At 39.3% G+C, this 27,554-nt stretch overlaps 1 protein-coding gene across 1 annotated transcript in view; it reads right to left on the bottom strand.

The window, feature by feature from the left end:
• Window positions 1-27,554, bottom strand: part of LOC141782038 (syntaxin-binding protein 5-like) — a 193,845-nt gene that overhangs the window by 75,565 nt on the left and 90,726 nt on the right. Inside the window, exons 6-15 of the mRNA XM_074658049.1 lie at window positions 20,356-20,419; window positions 17,608-17,691; window positions 13,314-13,437; window positions 7,265-7,340; window positions 6,720-6,874; window positions 5,527-5,599; window positions 3,658-3,805; window positions 3,068-3,135; window positions 1,402-1,442; window positions 180-394 (exon numbers count right to left, since the gene is read on the bottom strand). Coding sequence (XP_074514150.1) covers window positions 180-394; window positions 1,402-1,442; window positions 3,068-3,135; window positions 3,658-3,805; window positions 5,527-5,599; window positions 6,720-6,874; window positions 7,265-7,340; window positions 13,314-13,437; window positions 17,608-17,691; window positions 20,356-20,419 — 1,048 coding nt within the window. The remainder of the gene's footprint in view (window positions 1-179; window positions 395-1,401; window positions 1,443-3,067; window positions 3,136-3,657; window positions 3,806-5,526; window positions 5,600-6,719; window positions 6,875-7,264; window positions 7,341-13,313; window positions 13,438-17,607; window positions 17,692-20,355; window positions 20,420-27,554) is intronic.

The following is a 27,554-nucleotide window of genomic DNA, read 5'->3' as shown; positions in this document are numbered from 1 at the left end:
ACTATTTCCAATCCTGTAACAATGTGACTACTACAGTGAACTACAAAAACACAAGGCTCGGATCATAACATATTTCTGAAACACAGTCACTTAAGATTTTGTAAGAATTACCTTACTTACACTCCTTACATAGCGCACCAGGATGTCACTCCTTTTACCTTGATTCTCATGTCACTCACCACTATCTGAGTGTTGGCATCGTATTTGCTGAAGCGATACAGGATGATGTGGGACGAGATGCCAACCACACAGAAGATGCGACTCTGGGTACACCAGTTGACCATCTGAATAGCGAAGGGGTCTTCTTCCACCAACTCGGCCGCCCGGCCCTCAACTGGCTTTGGCTTCTCAAACGCTTTGGAGGTCTTCAGCTTGTACAACATCTGTAATGTGACTGGTCAGAGAAATGGTTAATTTTGGTGAAATATACATCTGTTGGTTTAGACCTTTACATGGGATTGTAAAAAAGATACAATAACAACAGCCTAATAGCCTCCATCTGCCTTTGGATTCAGTTTTATATCTCGCTATTCTCCATCATCCAGAAAACAATAATATTTTCATACCTCTTTTTGTCTCTAGTCTCCATTTAGTGGGCCATTTTCACCATGAATAACTATGTTTGGTGCAGCTGTATAAAAGGCATTAGGTAGGTAATGTGACTGTTTGAGAGAAAAGTGACTACAGCTCTCTGATTTTACTTCACACTAAACTGTGCTGAGCTTTTATCAACAAAAACAGCTAAGGTGCTAGGAAACATGCGTCCTCATTGTTTGTGCAACATTTATTTGTTGATCCAAGGAGGACTTGAGTCATTTATAGCAAAGATACATGTAAAGTAATAAGGAATAAAGAAGAAAATAAAGAAGATATAAGGAAAATACATGTCAAAACATTATGCGAGCTGCATGGCATTAGAAAATAACCTTGTGTTTTTTTTGACATATACAAATAAAATGGTTTAATGTGTGTATTATTATCACGAAAGGTTAGGAAACTAACTAACCAGCATGCCACTATACAGTAGCTTTAGGCTGCTATGTTTAGTTTGAGCTTTGAGAGTAAGCAGATATCACTAAGCTAAGAAAGTTAAGCCAAGCAGATATGCTGCAATGCAAAGTTAAAGTAATCCACAGACCAGAGAAAACCTCTCATTTACATGCTGGGTGTTTAGTGTGTAGCCATCTGTGAACGTCACAATGGGCCTTTTATTTGTTGTAGAGCATCTCATATGACAATAGTGCTATTAATTCGCATTGAGCTGAGAGCCCATGGCAAATATGAAATTACTCACCATGGGATTCATGAAAACATATTGTTTATTGGAGCAAGCTGTGTGACAATAGCCTGAGATGAACAAAGCTCACAAAGACAGAAAGGCTTTAAAGAGAGTGGACTTACTTGCAGATGCGTCCCAAAACTTAATTGATCCGTCAGCGTGTCTGAACAAAGAGAAAGAACAGTTCTTTTGTCTATTCGGCAAAATGAGCTTGTTTAATTACTGTGAGACTGGATCAGGACATTAGAGGGAAAACATTTAACCTCGCTCCTTTATTTATCGCCACAAATTCCCCAACTGTAATAAATTGTTGCAGCTGTCTTAGATCTTAAAGAGGACCTATTCTGCTCTTTTTCAGGTGCATACTTGTATTGTGGGTTTCTACGAGAACATGTTTACGTGCTTTTATGTTCAAAAAACGCTTTATTTTCCTCATATCGGCTGTGCTGCAGCACCTCTTTTCATCCTCTGTCTGAAACGCTCTGTTTGAACACCTAACATACTCCAGAACAGGTTATGTTCCAGATAACAGATCAACTCATATGAAAGCATCGCCTACTGACCAATCAGAGCTCGGTGCGCAGATCGTATGATAACATTACAGAAAGACAAAGAAGTTACAGTCATTATCCAGGCTAAAAGCAACACAATTTAAACTGACAAATGCAGGAAGGACAGCTGGCTGTATGCTGTGGGTGCTTACTGCTATGAATTATGTTTTTATATTTATTTATTTTATTTGCTGTCAAGTCCGTTTCACACCGCCGGAGTCGAGGACGCAGCTAAAAGAAGGTTGAAATAATCATACACGCTGTATCATTACCAAAGGGCAAAATGTCGCCTACTGTATCTATTCATCCATTTTATTTTGAAATTTATTTATACAGTATGTCACTGTCGCATCTAGACAAACATATCTGACTTTTGAGTATTCCGTTAATAGCTTAAGTCTGTTCATTTAGACATTCACACATCGTCAATTTTTCCTTTTGACAGACGTCCTTCCTGCAACTGTGTTACTATTAGTCTAGATTAAGTGTTTAACATCTTCGTATTTGTCTAATATTATAGTTTATTCTTGTTTTGTAAAATGCTTGTTGTTGATAACCACCGTCGTAGGACCGCTTAGCGGGATCTCGTTTGTTAGGGTTAGTTAAACCAGATAACGAGAAGATACCCTGGGTATGTTGAACTTGCTTCGTAGTACAGGCCTCAGCTCCGCTCTAACTACCTTTGTTTGAGGGCGTGCCAAACTAGCCGCTAGACAGGTATTATGCACATGTGTTACTTGGTGACATCACCACGTTACGAAAGAAAAGGTAGGACTTCAAGCGAGGCGTTTTAGGCAGTTCAGGAGAAGAGTTTCTGTTCTGTTCCAAATTCCCTTTGGCTTGGACTTTGTAACTTTGCAGACCTTTTACATGCACAAAACAACATATATTACACTAAATGAAAAGGGGAACACTTACAAGTATAATAGGTCCTCTTTAAAAAATGGGCAGTGATTATTATTGATTATAAATGCTACACTGTGCAGGATTCGAGTGCTGCCTAGAAGCAGACAACACCCAGCGCACTTCCTTCAGAACAGGTTAACGTCTCTGTCAAGCCGTTACAACACATATGGCCCCAGGCTGTGCTGTGCTGGTCCTGTCAAGATGTTAGTGAGGACACACATACTGTACATTCCCTTTTAATTGGGACAGCTTGGGCTAATGATCACCATGTGTTTTGGACTAACAAGGTCTCTGCATCGACATAATATCGCTGTGAATATTTGTGACATACCCTGTGACAATGATCTCTGGGTAGGTGTGGGAGCCTAACGTCCACAATCCTCCGGCGACTGGCCACTCCTGACACGGTTACAAACAGAGCATCTATTATTTTAAAAACCCAATCATATCATCTATTGCTTTTCTCCCACTGAGCCCTGTTGGTAAGATTTCCATTATGTTCCAAAACACAGAATAATCATGTTGAGAATTTTTCAACATCACATGCTTTCATCCTCAAATACAAAACTACACTGATTAAAATGACTCATATTTAATAAAAAAACAATCATTTGATTCAAGTTCATAACAGCAATTATTTTGTTAGGCTGATTTTTTTTTTCATAAATTGTGAAGATCATTCAGATTACAGCAACCTTGAGAGCAAAGCAGTGGTGCGCACAGGCCCATCATTATACAAGCACCTTTATAACTTTTCCGACACTCTGAAAACATTACTGAAAAGATTTTCTTTTTACTTTACACAAACATCACAAGTAGAATAAATTGCCAATCAAGGCTGAAACTGGCAAAAAAAAAAGAGTCACATACAGCACAAAAGGAGGGTATTATAATTTATCCCGCATATTTTCCCTCTCCTACCTTTTGGCTGTAGCCGGTCTTCTTGTGTTTAGCTCCTATCGAGTAGAGGATGGGGATAATGTCGGGCGGACAGTCTGCAAAATAGGCCGTGCAGGTAACTGGAGACTCGTGGACGTCCATGGGGTAAGGGTTCTCAAAGACAGGGAAGCTGCAAGACACGTGCATATGATATATGGTGTAGAAGATTATATGCCGCTACGGCAAAACGGGAAGTTGAAGTCAGCATGAAATAACAACAAGGAGATAATTGATCTGTTTGCATGTGCACTGCATAGTGGAATCAGAAAAATACCCATTAAAGGTTGCACACTTTATTTTCCTTAGACAAATTACTACTGGAACTGAATTATAGGATCATCATTACTAAAATGTATCACACTTTCACCTCTTAATCTACAGCATACTCGGCCTCACTGGCATTGTTGCATGTCAATCGATTCAAATAGTTAATCGCGATTGATCGCAAATTAATCACGCATTTGTTATCTGTTCAAAATGTACAGGTTTGTCAAGTATTTAAAACTCTTATCAACATGGGAGTGGGAAAATATGCTTGCTTTATGCAAATGTATGCATATATTTATTATTGGAAATCAATGAACAACACAAAACAATGACAAATATTACCCAGAAACCCTCACAGGTACTGCATTTAGCATAAACAAATATGCTCAATTCATAACATGGCAAACTGCAGCCCAACAGGTAACAACAGCTGTCAGTGTGTCAGTGTGCTGACTTGACTATGACTTGCCCCAAAACTGCATGTGATTATCATAAAGTGGGCATGTCTGTAAAGGTGAGACTCGTGGGTACCCATAGAACCCATTTTCATTCACATATCTTGAGGTCAGAGGTCAAGGGACCCCTTTGAAAAGGGCCATGCCAGTTTTTCCTCGCCAAAATTTAGCGTACGTTTGGTGCGTTATTTAGCTTATTTCATGACGAGCTAGTATGACATGGTTGGTACCAACAGATTCCTTAGGTTTTTTAGTTTCATATGATGCCTGTATCTTCACTCTAGCTCTAAAACTGAGCCGGCTACAAGAAATTAGTGGCGTTAAAAAAAATGTGCGTTAAAACAATATTATCACGTAAACTTTGACAGCCCTATTGCGTATATAATCAGACTGACACCGCTATGTGCCCACATAGAAATATGGCTGAAAGATTTCCAGGTGTGCTACTGTACCACATGTCGCAATTATGTCACAAATACTAATTATTCCTAGATCAGTAAACTTTATGAATATGAGTGTGAAGGTATATATTGTGTATTAGCTATCAAATACACCATACACTACACCCTCTACGTGCAGGCCACAGACTTATTTATAATGGACAATTTAAACAGGATTAGCAGCTAATCAATGAGCTGACAATGTCGGCGAAGACAATCTTGACAAGTTTAAAAAAACATTAAGCCATCAGGAGATATATATATCTAACAGCTTTAATTAGGTAACCTAATTAACTAGGCAACCTAATTTAAACCCTCCTACTCACACCGAGGCCTAATTTATAGTGTGTTGCTGCTATTCAAATGTATTCCCTGGCCTGAGGTGATAATCAGTCACAACTGCGCCACATCGGGACCTTTCACCTTCACTTTCATTCCCTCCAATAGTGATAACAAGTTAATTTAAGTGGAGTGGTAGCGTTTTCACCTCCAGAGCAAAGTGACACGTCTTTACTCAGAGATTCTCCCTGAAGATTCCAGTGATACTGGTTAGGTTAGATAGTGGCTTTCATTTTGTCACTGACTGTGACAGGATTCGGCTTATGGAGGAAAGGTATAAGTAGTGTTTTCCCCTGATGTGATGATGAGACTCTCTCAGTCACATGTGTTTACATCTCTGTAATACATACTTGCTCTGTGTCAGATCAACCACGATTAAGTCCTTCTCCAGAAGCACCACCACTGCGTACGGCTCCTGGACCTCTGTAAGATACAAAGACAAACTGAAGAGGATAATGCTTAATCCATTTTTTACATCAGTTACAACCACACATAGAAAATAGACTTTTTAAAGTGTTCTTAGGATAATATTTAATCAATCTAGAGCCCTCTTTATGGCACACAGGAAAAATGTCCAACCAAAACATAACTTGAGTTTGAACCTCTAAATAAAACCATAATTTTTTACATTTGAGAGTTTTGTATTGTTGATTAAATTCACACACACACACACAGTCAGTCACTGAACAGGTCAGGTTGTTTGACAACACTTGCTGCTGCTGTGGACACATTTACAGAATCCTCAAACCTGCAGGTGTGCAAAACATTCAACCTGCTGCACAACAAAAATCATTTGAAAATCTATTTCCTGAACGGTATAGGGCTGCAACTAACAATTATTTTCATTGTCAATCAACCTGTTGATTACTTTCACGATTAATTGATTAGTTGTTTGGTCCATAAAATTTCAGAAAATGCTGAAAAATGTTGATCAGTGTTTCCAAAAGCCCAAGATGATGTCCTCAAATGTCTTAGAGGAGAAAAGAAACCAGAACATATTCACATTTAAGAAGCTGGAATCAAAGAATTTTGTACTTTTTTTCTTAAAAAAATGACTCAAACGATTAATCGATTATCAAAAGAGTTGGTGATTAATTTAATAGTTGACAACTAATCGATTAATCGCTGTAGCTCTAAGCAGTGGAATCTTTGAGGGCTTTCGACGTGTCTTAGAAAATTGTGAGTTTGACTTGTGTGTCATTTTTGAGGAAACCGTGTTGCAACTAAAAGATTACAGGAGATGCACAAATATCGGATTCACCTCATCTTTCTTCTATTACATGTGGATTTGTGACTTTTTCGTCATTTTGGTTTGTGTATTGATTCTTTTAAAGTATTTTTTAATGCCTGAAGCATCACAAACTAGATTCTAGTCCCCTCCATTTATTTTTTATGGCAGCAGAAAACTCAGAAACGATATCTTAAAACTTGAACAAAATAAAACCTAAACCTTCTGCGTGGCTTTAAAACCATAAAAAACCACTGAAGCTGAATCCAGAAAATACGTGACACCGGCTTTGTCATTGTGTTTGTATGCACTCACCGTTGTTGTAAGGAGTCTCGCAGAGCGCCATGAACTCTACAATAGGATAGTCCATCTCCAGCACGGTGATGGCCTTGCCGTGCATGATGGTTAACGTAGGCCGCCGCCCTGCCTTGTCATATGAAAGGCCCCCAGAGAAGATAACAAAAGGCTCGCTGTTGTGGAGGGAGAACAGGAATGAATGAATAAATCCATTAATCAAACAGTTCAACCATTTATTAGACATATTTTATCTGGCAATTCTGTAATTGATATCACAATGCTTGTATAACTGTATAATTTATTACAATTAAAATGTGTAATTTCACTTTCCACTCCCTGTGAGCACATTTTAAGGGCCTACAATCATAAAATAATGTTTTGCCAAAAACATGACAGCTTTTTTTGTTTCTGTTGGTGGCTTTTGATTGTTAATTCACTACATGATGAAATAACCACCACAGGATAAATCTCCCCATGATTATATTCCAATCATAATTTAGTTTAATCAGGAACCTTCATGAAATCATGCAATCTGACACACACACACACACACACACACACACCTGTTCCTCGAGGTCTTGTACTCCACTTTGAGTATAGGTTTACATGACTCCTTTCTTCCATCCTTCTGGATCTTTCCTGAATTAGAGGGAAACAGCGAAAGAATGGACAACGTTTCAAGACAATACCACATTTACTGTTAAAGGGTAAATTGGGTGTTTTTCAACCTGGACTCTATTTTCCCATGTTTTTTTTGTAAAAGTAACTAATGGGGACACCAGTTTCTGAAATTGGTCCAGTATTGAGGGTGTAATGCAATGTAATCGCCCCGATCGGGGGATGTAAAAAACACTCTTAACAAACCTCACACCACAGTAATATCTGGTAAGATAATCTTTAGAACCATCACAAATCGGGGCTCTGCTAACGATTGTCGAGAGCGGGGAATCAAGCCTAAAATGGGCTTGATTCTTGTGTAATGTGTACCGAGCATTAGTGTTATCTAAAAGATTTTGAATGTCATGGCTAAATATTTAGCTGATTTCGACAATGTGGATGCGACGCAAGGTTTCAGAGCGAGGCTTCTCCAAGCGACACAGACAATAACAAACAGACCGAAATCAAGCGGAAGGTATAACGAAAATCATTTTATTTCTCTGTAAGGTCCTTTCCATAATGTTGTCAGACACTTATAATAACAATCTGAGCCTGTCAGTGGCAAAAACAAGCACTTTTAGTGGATGTACATTGACTGTGAGGAATTGCCTCGAGCGATTACATTACAGCTCATTTAGCGGTCTGGAGCATTCTCACTCAATACTGGACTAATTATTGTCCCCATTAGTCACTTTGACACAAAAACATGGGAATATAGGGTTGAAAAATACCAAAGTTACCCTTTACCATCTCCTCTTAGTTCTACTGAAAGTAATGCACACTTTTTGGGCATGTAAGCAGTTTGATGAAGTTATATAAATAAAGGGCAGTGGCCTTGAGGAGCAAAACACTTGCAGATTTAAAAAACACATTAAGAAAACACACAATGAACCAACAAAGGTTTTTCTTCCTATTTTCCACTTGGCTTTCTGATTACTGCCTAGTGTGTTTCCAATTCTTCTTTTCAAGGAGCGGCAGACCATTATCAGAGTTAGCGCGCTACAGAGAGTTATTTTTCTCCTGCTTCACATAATGCAATCCTGATTATGCCTTTGATATAAAGAGGATGTCTCTCAGCTGGAGGGCAGTGGGACCTTGGGTTTTACCTCATGGGCATAGAGCTCTGAACAAAAGCCTCTCGGAACAAATGAAGAAAATATGAAAGAAATATCATTTCTAAACTGGGAGACTTGGAAAATGGAATACAGCGATTTCAACTATTGCCCTCACGCTAGATCATACATAACATAAAAGAACAAAAAAGCACATCTTTAATAATTATACTGACATGCACCTGTGCTGCATCTATCATCTATAAAGGTACTGCAGCGACAGCATCAACTTATTTCTTATGTCTCAACATAATGGAAAGCTATTTTTCCACTAAAAGCAGCCATGTTGGCTCTGTGATTAATGACAAAATAAGTATTTAGTGCAGTAATTCTGCCAAAGTCAACATCCCTTGTGATTTAAGTTTGCTGTGTAGACAGTAATCACGCTTTAGTTGCCCGGAACGAATATTGTAGTGGAAACAAATTAACATTCTGCAGATATATTAAAAATATTTGAAGTTAGCAGTGAAAAGTGTTGTTGTTGTTGTTGTGTAATACAATGTGGGTAGCATTACATTTCCAACATCTATTTCATGCACTTGTGATTTCAGGTGGTTTTACGTTGCTTATCATGCATAAACTCTCTGAGGCAGCCAAAGCTCTGGGTAACGGAGACTTATCATCACTGATAAGCTCAAAGGATTACACACAGAAATGTCAAAGCAGGAAAGGACAGAGGGAAGGGGAAGGGAATAGCAGAAAAATAAGAGTAAATGTCCAAGCCTCTTGGTAATGCTTTGATATTGGTCAACAACAATCCACAGCTGTATAAAGACACATACAATGTGTCAGGATATCTATCTATTCTTTACGTTGGCAGATTACATAGTAAATAGACAGATATATCTATTATTTACTATGTAATCTGTCAACGTATTCTCATGCAACGGTTTATATGATATCTCACGAAAAAGTTATTCCTCCTTTTTCATTCGTTTTCCTACGAATGTTCAGCAACACATGTCATTTTCCCCTCGTTACATGCATACAGTCTTTTCAAAATAAACTTCCGTCTTCCCAGGAAAGAACTTCCTTAAGTTTAGGCAACAAAATTACTTAGTTAGGTTTAGGAAGAGATCGTGGTTTGGCTTAAAATAACATCGGAAGTGACGTTACTTAAGTACGTAAATTACGTGACAAAATAAATCAACGTTGACTTCTGGTTTCACACTGGACATGAACGTCGGTCTCCTGGGTGAAGGTCCGGTATTTTTAGACCAATCCAGCTACCCCGACCTTCGTGAAAATTATGTAGTTTACATACAAATTGATGTTCTGGGATACAAACGAATTACAGTGCATTACTTTTCGTAGGTATAGCTACAAACAGTGTATGAGACCGGCCTGAATCTGTACAGGAAGACACAAAAAAAGTCACATGAAACCTAAAATCATAATTTATCGTTGATTCACATCTCACCTCATGGCCATTATAATTTAGTTGTTTTCAATTTCTGTGGCCCTGTCTATTACCTATAACTATGTTTTTGTTTTTTCATGTGTCTCTGTTAAATCAGTTGTATTTCCTCTTAAAATAAATGCATCTCTCTTTCCATCTTCCGTGCCGTTTCACCTGGGAGCCATCGCTCTCTTCCTTCTTCCCTTTAGGTTATACAGCAGCCCACATTCATTAGTGTAATACTGGCTCAAACAACTGTTTGCTAATTTGTCTCTCAAGGACACAAATAAACTAAAACCTCGATGGCTGTGTTCCAATACCGACCCAAAGTGCATGGTAAAACTAAAGTGACAGAGTATATAGACCAGGGTTGCGTCAGAAAACCACACTGACATGCTATTTAGTACACTAAAACAGTATGTGAGATATTTTTGTACGTCCGAAACCTTAACACGAAACCAATAGTACACGAATCGCATACTATTTCCAGTGAAATATTACAGTAAGCAAACGCTGAACACTATGACGGCATAAATATCCCACAATGCAATGCCATAGTGACGACAACGGTCAAAACAGACGTTGACGGACAGATCTGTAACATCAATAATGCTTCAATTTAAGTGTAAGTATAAGATTTCACTTCGCTACACATAATATATATTTAAAATTAGTTTTCGACTTTGATTCTCACAAACCGTCATTTGGTCGCATGAGGTTGGCACGGGTTACCATGGTTACACGTCTCCAACCGGCAAGGAGGAGACACTAGATACTACTGTTTATTCACATAAAAGTATGTTGAACGATGTAGTGCATAGAATGCGATTTTGGCAGTGTATGTGAATGACATCAGCTGACAGGAAACCTGTAAACATGGACCCAAGCTGTTGCCTAGCAACGCAATTGGATTGACATGAATCCCAGAGCATATCATGTCCAGCTTTTCTACGACTATTTATTTGCCTGTAGTAACAACATTGTTCATGCCAGATTTTGACAATTTGGATTACTATCTGGTGAAGACTTTTTCATTTTCATCTAGTACGTTTAAGTCACATCACATAAACACAGTTATACAGTTTGACTTGGCAGTAGCCTACTCCTGTCTCTCTCCTACAGCATAATGGTTTTCATAATGTCTTCTGGGTCCACTTGGAACCAATTAGGGATGCAATTAACGATTAACAATATTCATCGTCGATTAATCGATTAGTTGTTTGGTCTATAAAATTTTGGAAAATGGTGAAAAATGTTGTTTCCCAAAGCAGAAGATGACCTCCTCAAATGTCTAATAATTTTTAGTTTAATAGTCTAACTAATAAATTAATCGTTTAAGCTCTAGAACCAATAAATCCTTAATTATATGTACACTAATATCAAACTCTGAATGATACATAGACTCTCTATCTCCGGTTAGGCTATGCCAAAATGCTGTAGAGTACAGACGTCACTGTATGATGATTCATTAAATCAATTAAAAATAATGCTGCTGATTTATTGTCATGATGAAAACAAAACAGAAATATTTCTGTAACTATATAATACAAAAAAAGGGACGTAAGGCTGGATGTTTGCTATGTCTAACGTCTTTCTCTGCATTGCTACTGCATTGTCAGTGCAGTTCATGATAATACATTTATTTTATCTCCTATAGCAGGTTCAAGCTCAGGTCGAGGTGGACAGCAGGCCTCCTGTCTTCCTCCGGCTCAGAGCAAGACATCTGAGCACAACAGATAGAACAACCAGTGACATCAGCAGCCAGCAAGCAAACGCAACGATACTAAGTGAATGTGAGCACTCTGGCATTTAAATAGGATGGCAAATCACCACAGATGTGATGATTGGCTTACGGTGCCAGAATCAGTTCATTTATCTTTCTTGGAACAGAGTAAGTTCATTTATTTACTCGAACGGAGGGAGACTGACATATTTACTCTTCTCCTTTTTCATATTCTCCGTTCACTTCCAGTCATTTTCAGCTCTGTCCTCTTCCTTCCCCTTCCCTTCACTCTCGCCCTGTGTAATACCAAAAAAAATCTGACAAATATCTGGCACATAACCCATCTGATGGCATTTAACCACATCTTCAGGCCTGCTGCCCTGTCATTCATCGCCCACGTCCTTCCCTCTTGCCTTCCTGTTTTTGTGATGTTGCCTGAGATCACAGCCCACAGGATGGGACTATTCATCACCATAGATATGACAAGGTCGGGATGCCCTGCCAGAGCACAAACCACACCGGAGTATAGAGAGAAACAGGAGGAGGACTCGTCAGAGGAAGAGAACCTAGAGTTAGATGTGGCGTGGGAGTCATTCAACAGCATTCTTACCTGTCAGCCAAATAATCTAAAGTGGCGATGACAAACATCACACATCACAATGACTGTCATTTTCAGATTCATGCATTTTAAATGTGCAGACACCTGGCAATGAGCTCAGTTTGAATAATACAGAGTTGGTGACTGTTATATTCACATTGAAGCACTTGTGCATCTGCCATGTTAAGTTAAATAAACTTTTCTGTTAAATATAGCACTTTTACCAACTAGTTTCATCTTACAGCTGACACTGCTGGAGTATTTTGCACACAGTATCTTAAGGTCACACTGCTTTGTGGTGTTTTAATTTACAGAAGATGCCTTTCCGTAAAATTTACTGATCTAACAAATTTGTATTTCTTTCATAAAACAAAAAAAAAATGCAATTTTACAACTCAGAACTAAAACAAACATGAAGCTGGAGTTATTTTCTGCCTACATGTCCTGTAACTGTTTGAAAATCATCCCATAGAAAACTTGAAGAATTAATTAATTCTACCATAAATACATGAAATTAGGGGTGGGGGAAAAATACGATACCGTATGGTATCACGATAATTTGCGTGGCAATATTGTATTGATACACAGACGTCAAGTATCAATCTTTTATTACATAAACTATTAACCTCTTAACAATCCCACAATAATGATCCAAAGTTACCTTAATTTTGGTGAGGAAAAACTGGCATGGCTATTTTCAAAGGGGTCCCTTGACCTCTGACCTCAAGATATGTGACTGAAAACTGGGAGATGAATAGAGTGAAAACTGTATCTTATTAGATAAAACAGATGTTGACAAACTGCATAATTTGCAGATGAAAAAAGGTAATAAATCGCAATATATCTTATCGCAATATTCAACATATTGCAAAATGTTTAAAATTGCAATAAGATCGTATCGTGACTTAGGTATCGTGATAATATCGTATCGTGGGTTCTCTGGTGATTCCCAACTCTACATGAAATCCATGAGGTTTATGCTGAAGCATGTTCAATATCTGTCTGCTGTATTACAGTAGCTAACAGCCCAAAGGACCCCGTTTACCCAGCATGGGATTATCAATATTTCATTTTGTTTAGTAATTAAAAAAAAAAGCATGCTGTGTGTGTGTGTGTGTTTTACCGTGAGGGAAGGTGACCTGGAATGGCTTGGTGGTGTTTCGGAGGTTCCACATCGACAGGCTGCCGTCTGAGTGACTGCACATGAACTGCTTCCCTTCATGATGCCAGCCGACTGAATGGATGGCCTGAACCAATGAGACAGAGGGAATGGATTATTACAATCATACCAAATACTCTACCATATGTCAAAATGTTTGAGATTAGTTTCAGAATCTTTCTTCATTTCCATTAAGAGATAAAGGTAAAAATGGATGGATTGTAATTGATGCTTTTATCCAAATACAGTAACAAAAACATACGCCTGACCAACAACCTGTTGAGCTCTATCAGCTGATTCCAGCTTCTTAAATGTGAATATTTTCTGGTTTCTTTACTCCTCTACGACAGTAAACTAAATATCTTTGAGTTGTGGACAAAACAAGACATTTGAGGACGTCATCTTGGGCTTTGGGAAACACTGATCGACATTTTTTTCACCATTTTCTGAAATTTTATAGACCAAACAACTAATCGATTAATCAAGAAAATAATCAACAGATTAATTGACAATGAAAATAATCTTTAGTTGAAGAACAGTATTCAAAACCTCCTCTGTGGCAGTTCCCGCTACAGTAGGTGTCTCCAGGACCACATTTTGAAATGATGATACATACACAGACTCATAAGGTGAAAACAATACCAGTGTTGCTGTCACGGCAGGTAACAACTGAGATGATTTCCACCGTCTCTGCAGCACACCACAGGAGCGAGGACCACATGAGCACCGATTAGCACCGATTAGCATTTGGAGATGGAGTTCCAACAGTGTAATATTTACACACGGCTTCTATTTCTCCCAGACTTTGTGTCTATAGCTCTGGGTTATGAACCCAATCAAACAATAAACAATAAATACTCTGAATATGCTTCATCCATATGACTGATATGTCGCTTTACTTTCATACCATTTAATTGAAAAATAAGCAGAAAATCTACAAAAACAAAATACATATTACATAATAATGTAATTCTTGCCCTTACTGGAGATTTCTTTAACATACCTTCTACATATAAGCTTATCTAGTGTATTCTTTAGGAGCTCCTTCAAAACATCATTCACAGCTGTTCGTGTCAAAGGCACAGAGGTCATCAAAAAGGGAATGCTGGGAGGGCAATAACTGTTGTGGCTACCACAGTCAGTTTGCATCTGCACTCTGATGTGAAAACTCGACCTCAGAAGAAACATATTGTTCTTAATGAACCTTTCATGATTTGCTGGTGTCATTCCAGTGTGTGCCGGCTTGCAGTATTTCACAAATAGGATGCAGCCTAAGTCACGTTTTCTCGGAAATGCGGAAGAGTTTAAGGGTCGTTGACTTGCCGCATTTTTTTTGCACCCTTTAATCCATTGTTGTTAATGTAGACGCGCGAAAGGCACGATCAATAACAAGAGCGATTCCAGCACGACGGCTGCATCCCGAGATAAAAATAATTCAACTTTTGGAACACTGCAGCAGGTTACGCATGTCATGTGACGAGGAACAACCAATCACAGCTGACAGATATCTTTTATTTCTTCCGTTAATACAGTATCAGTCCACGGTAAATACTTTACGGTCTGTCCCATGGATTATTTTACTTGCTTAACCCTTTCCGTCCAAGAGCTTCAAAACATCTGGTTGAAAGGTCAGCTGAATTGACACAGAGAAATTGAGCAGCTACTGTGAGGGATTTACGGTGCTGGAAATCAATTTATCTTTGTTTTGACTTGGTTTAGTTTAGTCAATGAAGCTTACTGCTAAATAACCGCAACTTCATCATCATCATCATCATCATCTTGCTATCGCAGCGCACATGTTTTGGTTGCCTAGTAACGGCAGGTGCGACAGGAGTGCAACCGCCCCAAGCACCTTGGATAAAAGGATGAAAACTGCACGGCTGGCATTTTCCATAAGTGTTTCCACACAAGGTTAAAGGTCAAGTCAAGTCAATGTTGTTCTAATTAGCTACAGTAATAGTGGCTTTTATTTGTGTTAATTAAAGTACATGGAACATTCACATGTCTGACAAGGTCATAGGTTGCATGAAACCTCCGTAACTGAGCTAAAACAGTTGCTACATGCAGTTTCTTTCCTTCACATATTGTATATGCGGGAATGTAATGCAGTGCTTTTGAAGAAAATAAAAGGTGTACAATATAACAGAAGCAAAATAGAAAAGCACAAGTATAAAGGTTTAAATTTACATCAGTAAGAGTGGCTTTAATTCAGTGCTTCCATCCTTTTGTCTGTGAAATGTAACTGCTGGTGTTGTTTTTTTTATTTTGTTCTCGGCTGAAGAGGTGTGAGACAGAGATGCCATGCTTTGCTGGAGGTGATGCACATGAAACCACATTAATGAATGTGAGCAGGATGTGACTGTTCACAGGAGATGGGACAGGAGATGAGAGATGGCAGCGGACGCAGAGGATAAGTGCCACGAGGTGAAAACGTCTATTGGTTTCGAGGCCACAGGGGTTAAAAAAAAAAGCAGATTAAATAAGAGTGATGTGCGTGTTATAGAGTGATTGTGTCTCTGTGTGTGTGCATGTAATGGATATTCTCAAATTAACCTTGGATATAATGTGCAAATACATACTGTATATATGACAAAGTTGACCCATTTGAGGCCATCACACTGTATAATCTAATTAAGATGACTTGTATAGCTGATAATGGGAATAACAGGTAATGCATCGCTGACCTTCATCGCACCTGTAAATCTGTCAACTGCTGAAAAAACATGATGGTAATGGACCTCTATCTTTAACTGAAAATATATCTTACTATTAATACTAACTTTACATGGTAACTAGTACACACACATTGTCAAATGGCCACCTAACGGCGAGAACAGCACAAGAACACTCCCTCATGTTACGCTCCACTGCTAACTGGGTGAAATGGCAACAGGCGTTGGAGTCTGCACCTGTTTGAGCTGACAGTGCTGTGCGAGCTGTCAGAAGAAGCAGCTTGGACCGGTATGAGCACGCCTGGCTCCTCCAATTACTGCTTCTTGTTCAAAAAGCAGTAATTGGTTGGCAGGAAGACGAGCGTAGGAATACAGCACTTGATGACGAAGACACCTTGTGTTGAAAATAGGGAAAGTTGATGCCGTTGAAAGACGGAAATTGTCCTCCATTTTGTTGAGATTCAAAATATTGGGAGACTAATTTCTGTCACTGAATGGGAGAAGTGATGGGAGGAAGATGAAAAGATCAGGCGGAGGCTGTTAAAGCACCTTTTTCCTTTTCTATTTAAACTGATCTCAGTTCTATTGAAGATATCGGCTGTATTCAGTGGGCAACTCCGGGTCTGAAAAGTGAAGCCAATGCTGAAGTGCCTTAAACTTGCATTATTTCTAATAGCCAGCAGGGGGCGACTCCTCTGGTTGCAAAAAGTATAGAAGTCTATGAGAAAACTACCCTACTTCTCACTTGATTTATTACCTCAGTTAACATTGTAAACATGAGTTTATGGTCTCAATCACTAGTTTCAAGTCTTTTTCAATACAGCATGATGTTCAATTAGTAAATTATGGTCCCATTTAGAGTCAAATAGACCATAAAGCAGGGGATGCTTTAGGGCGTGGCTACCTTGTGATTGACAGGTCACTACCACGGCGTTGTCCGGTCTGGGTGTTGACCGTGTTTTCATCTCCCAACTTTGTGTCACTTCTGGTTGCAAAAAAATAAGATTGCGAAGACCAAAATGTCGAACTAGAGGTTTCAAAACGGCAGTCCACAAACCAATGGGTGACGTCATGGTGACTACGTCCACTTCTTATATAAAGTCTATGGCTGTACTTTCTATTTTGTTAATGATTAAATGCATGAACCACTGTGTTCTGCAGGGTATTTATTGTACTAGTAATTACTACAACGTCTTACAAATCTCATAATTTCCTGGAAATGGCAAAGACAGATATGAAACAGCTCTTTATATATTTCCACAGGACATTGGTGTCATAAGAGGTTTGTCAGTTTTCAATAATGTCCCCTCCTCTGTGTGAACATGGCTCATTTTTGTAATTTCCTGTTTTCTACTTATTACTCTCAATTTCTCCACATTCTTTTAGCCTACTTCCTGCTGCTTTAACGAGGGATCCCCACAGAGATTGCTGAAATCTGAATCTTTATGGATATCATGACCCCAGAAAGCAACTGAAAATGTACGAATGTCAGAGTGACATGGATTAGAAACAAAACTGTTCCATCTGACAGCGTTTTTGCCTCAGTTGTTAAGTTTCTTGATGCAGGAGTGCAATGTGGAGCTCACCTCATCGTAGTAGATTCTGAAGTCGGCTTTCTTGCCTCGGAGGTCCCATTGTATGATCGTCCCGCTCTCAAACCCTATAAGCAGCTGTGGAGGGGGTGTGACAAGGAATGGACAATAAGGAAGTGATGACAGATATTTTCAAGCACAGCCTACACCAACAGTACCAACGTAACTGACATAACTGCAGTCTAGTCTGAATCAGAGTGAAATGGATACTTTTGGTTTGGTTTCTAGTCAGTCTGGTTCGGTTTCACAGTGCACAAATTAAAGCAGACCAAATAAGGGAATGTACGAAGGAACAAATTTATCTTTCTCTTCTTGAGAGCTGCCACTTTCTTCTTTTCACTTTGACTCGGCACTGATGACTCTGCACAAAAATCCTTTCTCCTCCAGTTTATCTCAAATGACTCACTATTTTTGTGGACTTTATTTATAATATTCCGTGTGTTCTCTTCAGCCCAGATGTCAAGCAAACATCGGACTTCTGCAGAAGTCCAGGTCCGTCCTCTCCCACTCGTGTTAACCTGTTGTTTACCTGTGTTGATCTCAACAAATGCCCACGCAGGCAGCCTGCGTTTTGCTTTGATCGGAAACTGTCCGAGACCACCTCTTGCAAGCGGTCTGGGATCAGTTGTTTTGGTCCACATCCGAGTACCATTACTGCGTTCACAACCGCCCAAACAAACTGCACCAAAGTACGATTAAAACAGACTAAATCTTGCCTTGTGAAAGCGTGCTTATTCAGATGGCAAAGATTCACAGCTTGTCTGCTTGTGAGTTTTGTGATTAGTGGAGATTGGGAGGCATGATTTCTGAGCAATTATTTACTTCACCACCTGTATGGGTTTGCTTTCTGCCTGTGATTTACAGAGCAGGTAGCAGGAGATGTCAAAGGAGTTGCTGAAGTAAGACTTGGGAGGCTAAACAAGGTCAATTCATAAAACTACGTCCTGCTATATTGATGCTGTCTACTCTTGCAAATCTAACTACCATTATGCACAAAGTGGAGCAATGACTTATCGGATTGCCAATCCACCTTCAAGGTTTCAGATATGCTGGCATCTCTATTTCATTTTAGATTTAAACAGGTGACATGTAGATTTATTGAATTTATACAGTACACATGCACAAAAGTACATAGATTATGCAAAACACTTTCATTAACACACACACACACACAATCCCCTGCCCATGCCTTCTCACCCACATTAGTGACATACTTCTACATAATACATTGTGGAAGAAAACAGGCATCCATGAACACGCAGCTCCCACATGCACTTACAATGAAAACAACCTCACAAACACACCCACACACTACAACACAATTACACACACACACACAGGATAAGAGGGGAGAGCAAAGTCGACCCAATCTGATCTCAGATCAGAGGAGATGGGGAGTGATGCTGGAGGAGTACAGGCTTTAAGAGAGAGAGAGAGGAGAAAACAGCTCTCCCGCTGAGTGGGAAGACTGTGACATCTCAAATCGGAAGACGGGAAGTAGAGGGCAAGTGAGGTGGCTGTGAACTGCCTCTCATAAATCTTGCAACCCTAAAGCTTTACATTAGTAACACCAGAAGTCATGTTCACACCAAGACGACCTGTCAACAAATGCACGCACGTACATATCCTCAAAGGTATGTGGATGCAGAGCTACTTTGACATGCAAAGAATAAATCTGCAATGTCTTCATATTTAAACGGTAAACAGCTATTGGCTGCAAAAAGCATTTGTGTAATCATGATGTGATCTTGTGGTGCACTTGCAGTTAGAAGCATAAGAAACAAGCTAATTTTCTCATAATTACTAATGGCTGCATTAAGTTTTGGTGAGCCATTTCCAGGGTCCTGGTATTGTGAATGCTGACTCATAATGTCTTTTCAGAGGGAAAAGACCATTAAGCAATTTTTGGGATGGAAATATATCTGAAAAAAAAAAAAAATACAGTTTATTGTGGAGCATGGGTGTCTCTAATTCATTTTCCTAGCATTAAGGTCTATTTGCTGCCAGACTTACTTTCCTATTCATAATTAGGAGGCTGGTACTGTAGGCTATTTACTTATCACAACATGGAGAGAAAATTAAGCACAAAATGCAAAAGTCTTTGAGAAATATAACCACATCTGTCCCCTCTCTCTGCATCCTGGCTGCTGCATCCTACAGTTGAAGTTCCTACTTTTTACATTAATACCTCAAAGTTTGCTGTTTTTTTGTCACTTGCAGTGCACTTTGTCTTTCCTTGCAGTGAGTGATGGCAGTGTGCGACAGCGGCTGTACCCTTTTGTCTCGTTTTTATGTCTTCACAGCTTGTCAAGTCTGGTTTCACACAGAGGCAGCGAAATCCATTGGGGAAAATCAATGACCTCTCTTTTACAGCAACCTCCACCTACCACTTTTCCAACCAATTTGACTGCAGCAGCAGCTTGACCCCGAAAAAACTCTGCTCTCCTCAAAGGATATTACCAACATGGGTACAGATCATGGATATTGTATAGATAATGGCTTTCTTTCTGTTAGCCAGAGTGAGAGGTGACTCATTAGACAGAAAAGATAGAAAGAAAGACAGAATGAAAGATACAGAAAAAGGAACAGAGGGGAGGCCGGAGGACAGATATGCGACAGAGAAAAGAAGGCAGAGATTTAACTAGAGGTAGAGAAGTCGGGAGAAAGGAGAGATTGTGGTGACATTGGTCCGTGAGGAGAACCAGGAGGTGTTTCTGGTGTTTCTTTTATCTGCCTACTCACCTTGCCTTCATCCTTTGGGCTGTCACTCAAATGAACCACAGGTCCTGGATGAGTTTTAGTACATCTGTGATGAGAGGGAAACATGAGAGAGCGGTGAAAAAAACAGCAGCAGTAACGCAGTGACACAATAGTGTAAGAAGACAGAGGGTAAAGGGTTTTACTTTAATATACAAGTCATAATTGGCTGTTAAGGCCATATGCTAATTACACTAACACCACCGCTATGTAATTATGTCGTATGTAAATGCATCTTTATCTATAAATTCTGTCTAACTATGTATCCAGCTAACTCGCTGCTAAGAAGTGTGACATTTATAGGTACCATATAGAAGAAACTACACTACAACTACATCACTACACTACAGTGATGACATGAATACGGATTACATCTGTGTTTTTTCTCAATACATTTTGACTTTTGGACTTCGGACTGAGACAATTACAGAGACGAGGAGCGCCGCCACGCCAGTGTGTGTCTGTGTTTGAGAGAGACAGAGAAGGGAAAGAGAAGGTGGACTGAACGCAGTGTTTCGGTGAGGTATTAATAAGAATGTGAATGTCAATGTAATGAATGAAGCTTTAAATTATTCAGTAGGCTACAGCCCTACGAGCCAAAAAACACTATTTTGAATTTGACAAAAGTGGAATTCAGACCGACCAGGATATTGTTTTATTTTTTAGACCACATCTTCATTTAAAACCAGTTTGTTTTTTTCTAGCTGGAATCCTGTACTATTAACGGCCATATTGACTATATAATAAAAAGTCTAGCGATATACAAGACAGTATATGTTCTACTTTCTTTGAAATATCTGTGTGGCGCATTAGGACATTAGGCTACACGCGGGGATCATTAAGAGCTGCACAAAGAGCTCCACTCCTCTTCACCCTTGAAACCCAGCAAGAAGCCCCTTCTGTTTTATATTATGTAAAGTCAATCCTAATCCGCTTACTCAAGACCAGGGAATGAAATTAACACCAGCCACCTGCAAATACAGGGCAAATACTGTGTGTTGCATGTAAGAATTTCAGGTCACCTGCCTCCATGCATGGCACATATGTTTTCTTTATATTAAGAAATACTATTTTTAAAAAGCAATTCCTAAATTAAAAATAGTCAGGGATTAAGGTTATATGATATATTCCATATTTCTACTGTCTGGTACCACTGACTGTGTTTACAATTCTAAATCGTTCTACATTTCAGAGCCTGCTCAAGACCTAAACATTACCACCATGTCAAGGTTAAAACCTGTTCTAGCTTTGACTGCCATATTATCCTGACCAAGAGGAAAACATAGCACGTTGCTGGATTTGATTTTTCACCGACAAAATCAACCAAGGAGATGAATATTTTGTTAAACTCAGAGAGCCACATTGTCTGTCAATATTGGGACAAAGACAAATTAAACACAGAAAAGGGGATGTCACGGGTTAGTGATGAGATGTTCTCCCAACCAACAAGCTGTAAAATGAAGTGCATTGCCATCGTCCACTGCATATTAGCGCTGTACAATTAATCAAATATTAATTGTGATCATGAGTTTGGCTTCCCACAATTAAATGAACATGATCGACTGCGATATTGACATTTAAAATGCTTCGCTCATAGAAAACTCAGCTGCATATCAAATCAGGCGCTTTCTAAACTAACAGCCAGCTACCAGGGGGCAATTGAGATGTTTTGGCGCTACTTTTGGGGCGCTGTCATGCCGCTGTGTGCGCACCTTACAGCGTCGGCGCTGCGGTCGCCTGTGAAAAACTTTCCAGAATGTTGCGGCTACAGTCCAGTCCAGTAAAAGAGTATAAATATACTATATAATACTTGTTTTGCTCATCTGCTCTCTGTTGTAATACAAATATTTTGTCCCTAAAATCAATGAATAATCATGATAAATAATTGTGATCTCATATTGATCAAAAATAATTATGATTTGGCCTTAATTGTGCAGCCCTACTGCATATCAGAGCCCAACAAGAGACACTTGGTCACCGGCGAACTTCCCTGTAGCAGCCACAATCATGACGCTTAGCCAACCCGGTATCACGCCACAGCGTGTAACTATCCTCCAGAGAATAGCGTGTCAGTGTCACGTTTTGCCTCGCCGAGGCGTAAATATTGCACGCGTATGAAGGTGCAGTACCAGCAGGAGGCAAGGAAGCGTGATTGACACGTTCAGATGGGCCCGTTCAGTTATTGCTGCTGCTGGTAGCCGATAAAAACACAAAAACACAGCAAGCTCTCAATACAATTCATTCTATTCAGCAGTTAAAGTAGTAATAAGCCAAGATATCAACCAACCATTTGCAATACACAACACCTGTCCAATCAGTGAAGTGCCACAATGGGTGAATGCCAAGAGCTAATCTTGCGACAGCAGCCATCCAGAACAAATGATACACTAAGCTGAAATACAATTTCTGATATAACACGCATATGCACTTTTGACCCTGGACCTTTTTGTTGTTCAACAAAGCCCCCAGCACACACACACACATACGGACAAACCGCGCCATGCATGACACCAACTTCTTTTTGAGTTTATTAGTATAAAAACAAGTTGTTAATGTGTTTGAGAGGAAAGGTTCAAAGCAGTTATTGAATTTTGGGCTGTGACTGTGGGTGAAGGTTCGCTATTGTATGTGGAAGGCCATTTCCTTTGACTGAAGAAATCCCTCACACTGTGCAGAGAAATATGTGAGCTGAGGAGAGTTTCCTGCCTGACTTAGTGACTCCTGATAAAGTTTGGCTTTCAGCTGACAAGGCTGGCCTTTGAAATGCTCACAAAGCAAAAAAAATTTCAGCAAAAAATATTAATTAATACACTGATGAACAGTGTTTGCCAATGTTTGGTACAGCAATATATTCTCAGACGCTGTGAGGTTATATTGCTGAACATAACTCTTACATCTCTTAAAGATGGGGACTGGTTCTGTTCAAGAAAATACTAATTGACATCACTGATTGTATTTCTAATGAGAGATTGCTCCACTATAATACTGTATAATACTGTATAACACTTTGCTGAAGTGCTGTGGTTTCAGGGCAGAAAGCCAGTCTAAAAGCTTTCAATAAAGGCAATAGTGTCCCTGTGCTTGTTAGGCAATGACGTTTCCAGATCATCTTGAGGACGGTGCCAAAAAACACCAACTGCAAAGAAACTCTGCCTCAGAGGATCTGGAGTGGAAATAAGGCTGTCTTTTGTCCAGTGCATGCTGGAATAGGCTCCAGTCTTGATGAACAGGTACAACACTAGAATGAACAGCTTACTGTATGAGGCAGAAAATGAACGAAATAGAGAATTGAGAACAAAGACGCAAATCGATTATGTTTTAAAGACCTTCCGAAGACGGTGACACGGAAAGAGAAAATCAGGAATGTCTTTCATCGCAGTCATCCGGAGATTGACTAACCAAGGCTGTTGAGATCACAAACACAAATGCAAAGACACCTTGAGCTTCGGCAGGACCAGCGGAGCCATGGCAACACCATCACCGTTAGAAAAGAGTAAATAATCAACACAACGGATGAAAAGGAGGGAGGCAGGGCAGGAAATAACAAGTCAGATGCGGGGACATGAAGGACATGAAATGTTTGAATCTATCAGAGAGGTAAACTGAAATGTCAAATGAAATATCTGAGCAATGGCCAAACGCACAAAAAGTATGATGCGGTTGTTTATCCATTCACTCTTTTGTGCTTTGTCCTTTCCCCTTTTGGTCAAACAGTCTGTACCTACTGGAGAGTCAAATATAAAATAGTTTGTCATCGTATCCTCATACGACGGTTTGAATGGTACCTTACGAAAAAGTTAATCCTCATTTTTCGTGCGTTTTCCTACGAATGTTCAGAAACACGTGTCAATTTCTGCTCGTTGCATGCAAATAGTCTTTTCAAAATAAACTTCTGCCTTCACAATAAACAAGTACTGACTACTTAGGTTTAGGAAAGATTGTAGTTTGGATTAAAATAACTACAGAATTGGCGTAATTTAAGTACGGAAGTTACGTGATGCGATATTATCAGCCATAATAGTCACAACGCTTCAACTCATGGTATTTTTCAATACTGTACGGACTTGCCAGCTAATTACACAAATAAATTAGCTGACATACATTGGTTAAGACATTTTCTGACCTTGCTGTCTCAGTTTACGAAGTTGGTGTGAATTCATCCAATTGTTGGAGTTGTTGATGGTGAGTTCTAGCTATTTAACTGTTTTCTAACATTTAGGTTTCAAGACAGTGAGCTGCATCCCAATTAGAGGCCTCTTCCTTGACTCAGTAAGACTCCTCAACATCTATTCAGCTCAAAGTTTACCCTCAACAAGCTTCTCCTTTGAGCATTTTTCTCTAATGCTGTCCTCTGTTGCAAGAACGTCATATTTTAATTTTTTATTTTGTGTGTAATCCTAAAATATAGCTTCATATTCGTATTCATGTTTTCCTTTGGTAGAACAGTCAACAATATACCACTACAGAGCACTACAAGATGAGGTTCCCCTCCTTCATTTTCCATCCTTTTCCAGACCTAATCTCTAATATACATTCATCAAAAGAGAATTTCATTCCCTCCTCTTTCGGACTCAATGAATCACAAAATGTATTTTGACGATTGGCAGCACATCACGCTTACAAGACATAGTTCCTGAAGAGACAGAGAGAGAGAAAAAAAATGATTGTGCCTCTCAGCTTTGTCTGGTGTTTGTGTTCTGTAGAGCACCTAAAAGTATGAACTGATTATCTGATAAATCACAACATTAACTACGGCAGGTGTTTCATATAGTCCACATCAGTTAACACAAATAAACTGGGTCTATTATCCACCATCCAAGTATGAAAGTGGATAGTAAATAACATTGCTGCATTATGTGGAGTCTAGTCTATCAGAGGGGTGATGTTATTGTCATTATCTCCCTGCGTTTTTTTTTTTTATCACTCTTTTCTCCCCCTGATGTACGATAGAAACAGACTAATTCCTCCAAACAGGTTTTCTGAGTAGTGAGTACTAATATGGTTATTATCCCTGCCTCCCCATGGACCTTGAATGTCCCCAAAACACAATTAGAGGCACAGGTATTCATTTTCCAAAAGAAAAGGAGACTATGAGATCCGATAATGCCCTAAATATCAATATGAATTCAGGTTACGCTTAAGATGAGCCTTGAATAAGTCTTAAATTACCATCTTACAGGGTTTAGAGACACTGAAAACCTGTCTTCAAGGTGTTACGTTTTCTCCAGCCTCAGGACGTGACATTGAGACAGGTAACTGTGGTTTTCATGACTTTGTCTCCATAGTGACTTCAACTCTGCCGGCCACATCGGTCAAGCCCTGAAACCGAAACGGCACAGGCTGGTGAATATGGGGGTTGTCCTTCATATAGTGGGTACCATTCACAGCTTCAACAGTTGGGCTTTCACTCTTTTTGTTGAGTAACATTTAATTTATGTTTTTTAATGTTTCCTTTTTATGTTGATAAAACACCAGCAAGGCGTAAAGCCGGGCAACATTAGATTTTTTTTTCAAAATGTTTTTGGAATTTGCAAATTAGTGTTATATTTTTAGGAGACAGTGCTTCTGTTGCCATATCTTTCTGCTCCCACGTATATCTGGAGCATATCCTTGCATTTTAAGACTTGCTTGTTCCTTTTACAAAAATAAATTGAGGGACCGGGAGGATGCTGAAAGCTCATTGCTTATTTTACAATCTTAATAACAGAAATGGCCAAACATGCCAATGTTGATTACAGCTGACATGATGCCAGGCATAAACAAAATCCTGCTCATCACAGGGATCTATGAACTGAAGCAGAGCGTGTACTGCGTTTCTCCGTGCATATCATTTCTTTTGCATCTCATTTTGGAATGAATTTCCTGAAGATGAAATTGTGTATTAAATATGTTGCAACCCCATTTGAATTTCAATGAGAGCCCGGCCCTCTTGTTTGGGCCCCAGTTGAAACGTTGCTATAACAGATTATTTTCAAGAGAGCACACTTTGGCTTGTATTAAATGGATGCTTTTGTGGATGACTGTCACACAAACAAACACCGTGAGAACACAAATGCACACACACAAGTGTAAACACATCACAAGTGTGACTCACTCTGATGTTTGTACACGGTGGAAAAGAGTAGATGAGTTCTCCTTTGCTCGCTCGACGTTCCACCGCAGGAACAACAGAAAGTCCCCCCTCATGCCTATATTCATGTCCTCAGCCAAACTATGAAACTCCCCCGTCGCTTTGTGTGTTGATGAGAGAAGATTTATTCTCTGCTAGTTCAACTTCCCGTGAACTCCACTTCAGAAAGGTACGGAGTGCTGATGGTTAGGAAATAGAGAATAAATTATGCTAAATTAGAGTGTAGAGAAACCTATTGTGGAGATGGTTGTGTGCTCTACGCACTTTAATCAGAACAGCATTACTACCCATATTCTTGCATTTTGCTATTGTGTGCATCACGCCATCTCTATCTGATTATGCAGAATCCAAAAGGTATTTTATTTTCTCAATGCATGTGTGCCTGTCATTTCTGTACATATCAGTGGTGGCTGGTGCCTCAAAAAATTGGGGAGGACCGGAGGAAAACCATCCCACGGTGTTATTTTATTTTACACTAGTTGGCTACCTATTTCTACTTTCTTTCTTTATTAAACAAAAGAATATTATTTAGCCTTTTTCTTTGTCAAATTAGAAATTGGTTTCCAATATTGCTCAACATCTGTCAAAAAAACAACAAATTAAGGTATTTATTGTTCAATTTATATTTATATCTAAAAGATTTTGCCAACATGTCCCCCTCCAACGAGGGGTGACGCAGCACCCAACTGCTCAGGCCTGTCTCTCTCTGACTGGACACAGCTAATGAATGTTTACAATTGTAAAGAGGTGGAATAAAAAACAATCTGAACTCCTTACAAGCAAAGATACAACGTAAACTATACTGTTGATATTCTACTGACTTTTCTCGATAGTCACAATAATAAGTATTCTGGGTCTCTTTGTAGCTCTAATAACATAGAACTAGGTGTTAACAGGGAGTTGAACTTCTTGCTGTGTGAAGACAGACAAGAGCAGGACGTGTAGCATCGTGCGTACCCCAGGGGTTCCCCTAGGAAACTGGTTAGTAGAGGTGGGAGGACAAAAAAAGACAAAAAATGGTAAATGGTACTGTATTTAAATAACGCCTTTCTAC

Source organism: Sebastes fasciatus, chromosome 14, assembly GCF_043250625.1.
Source record: "Sebastes fasciatus isolate fSebFas1 chromosome 14, fSebFas1.pri, whole genome shotgun sequence".
Classification (NCBI taxonomy): domain Eukaryota; kingdom Metazoa; phylum Chordata; class Actinopteri; order Perciformes; family Sebastidae; genus Sebastes; species Sebastes fasciatus.
Note: the sequence above shows the minus strand (reverse complement) of the source record. Positions and strands in the feature narration are given on the sequence as shown.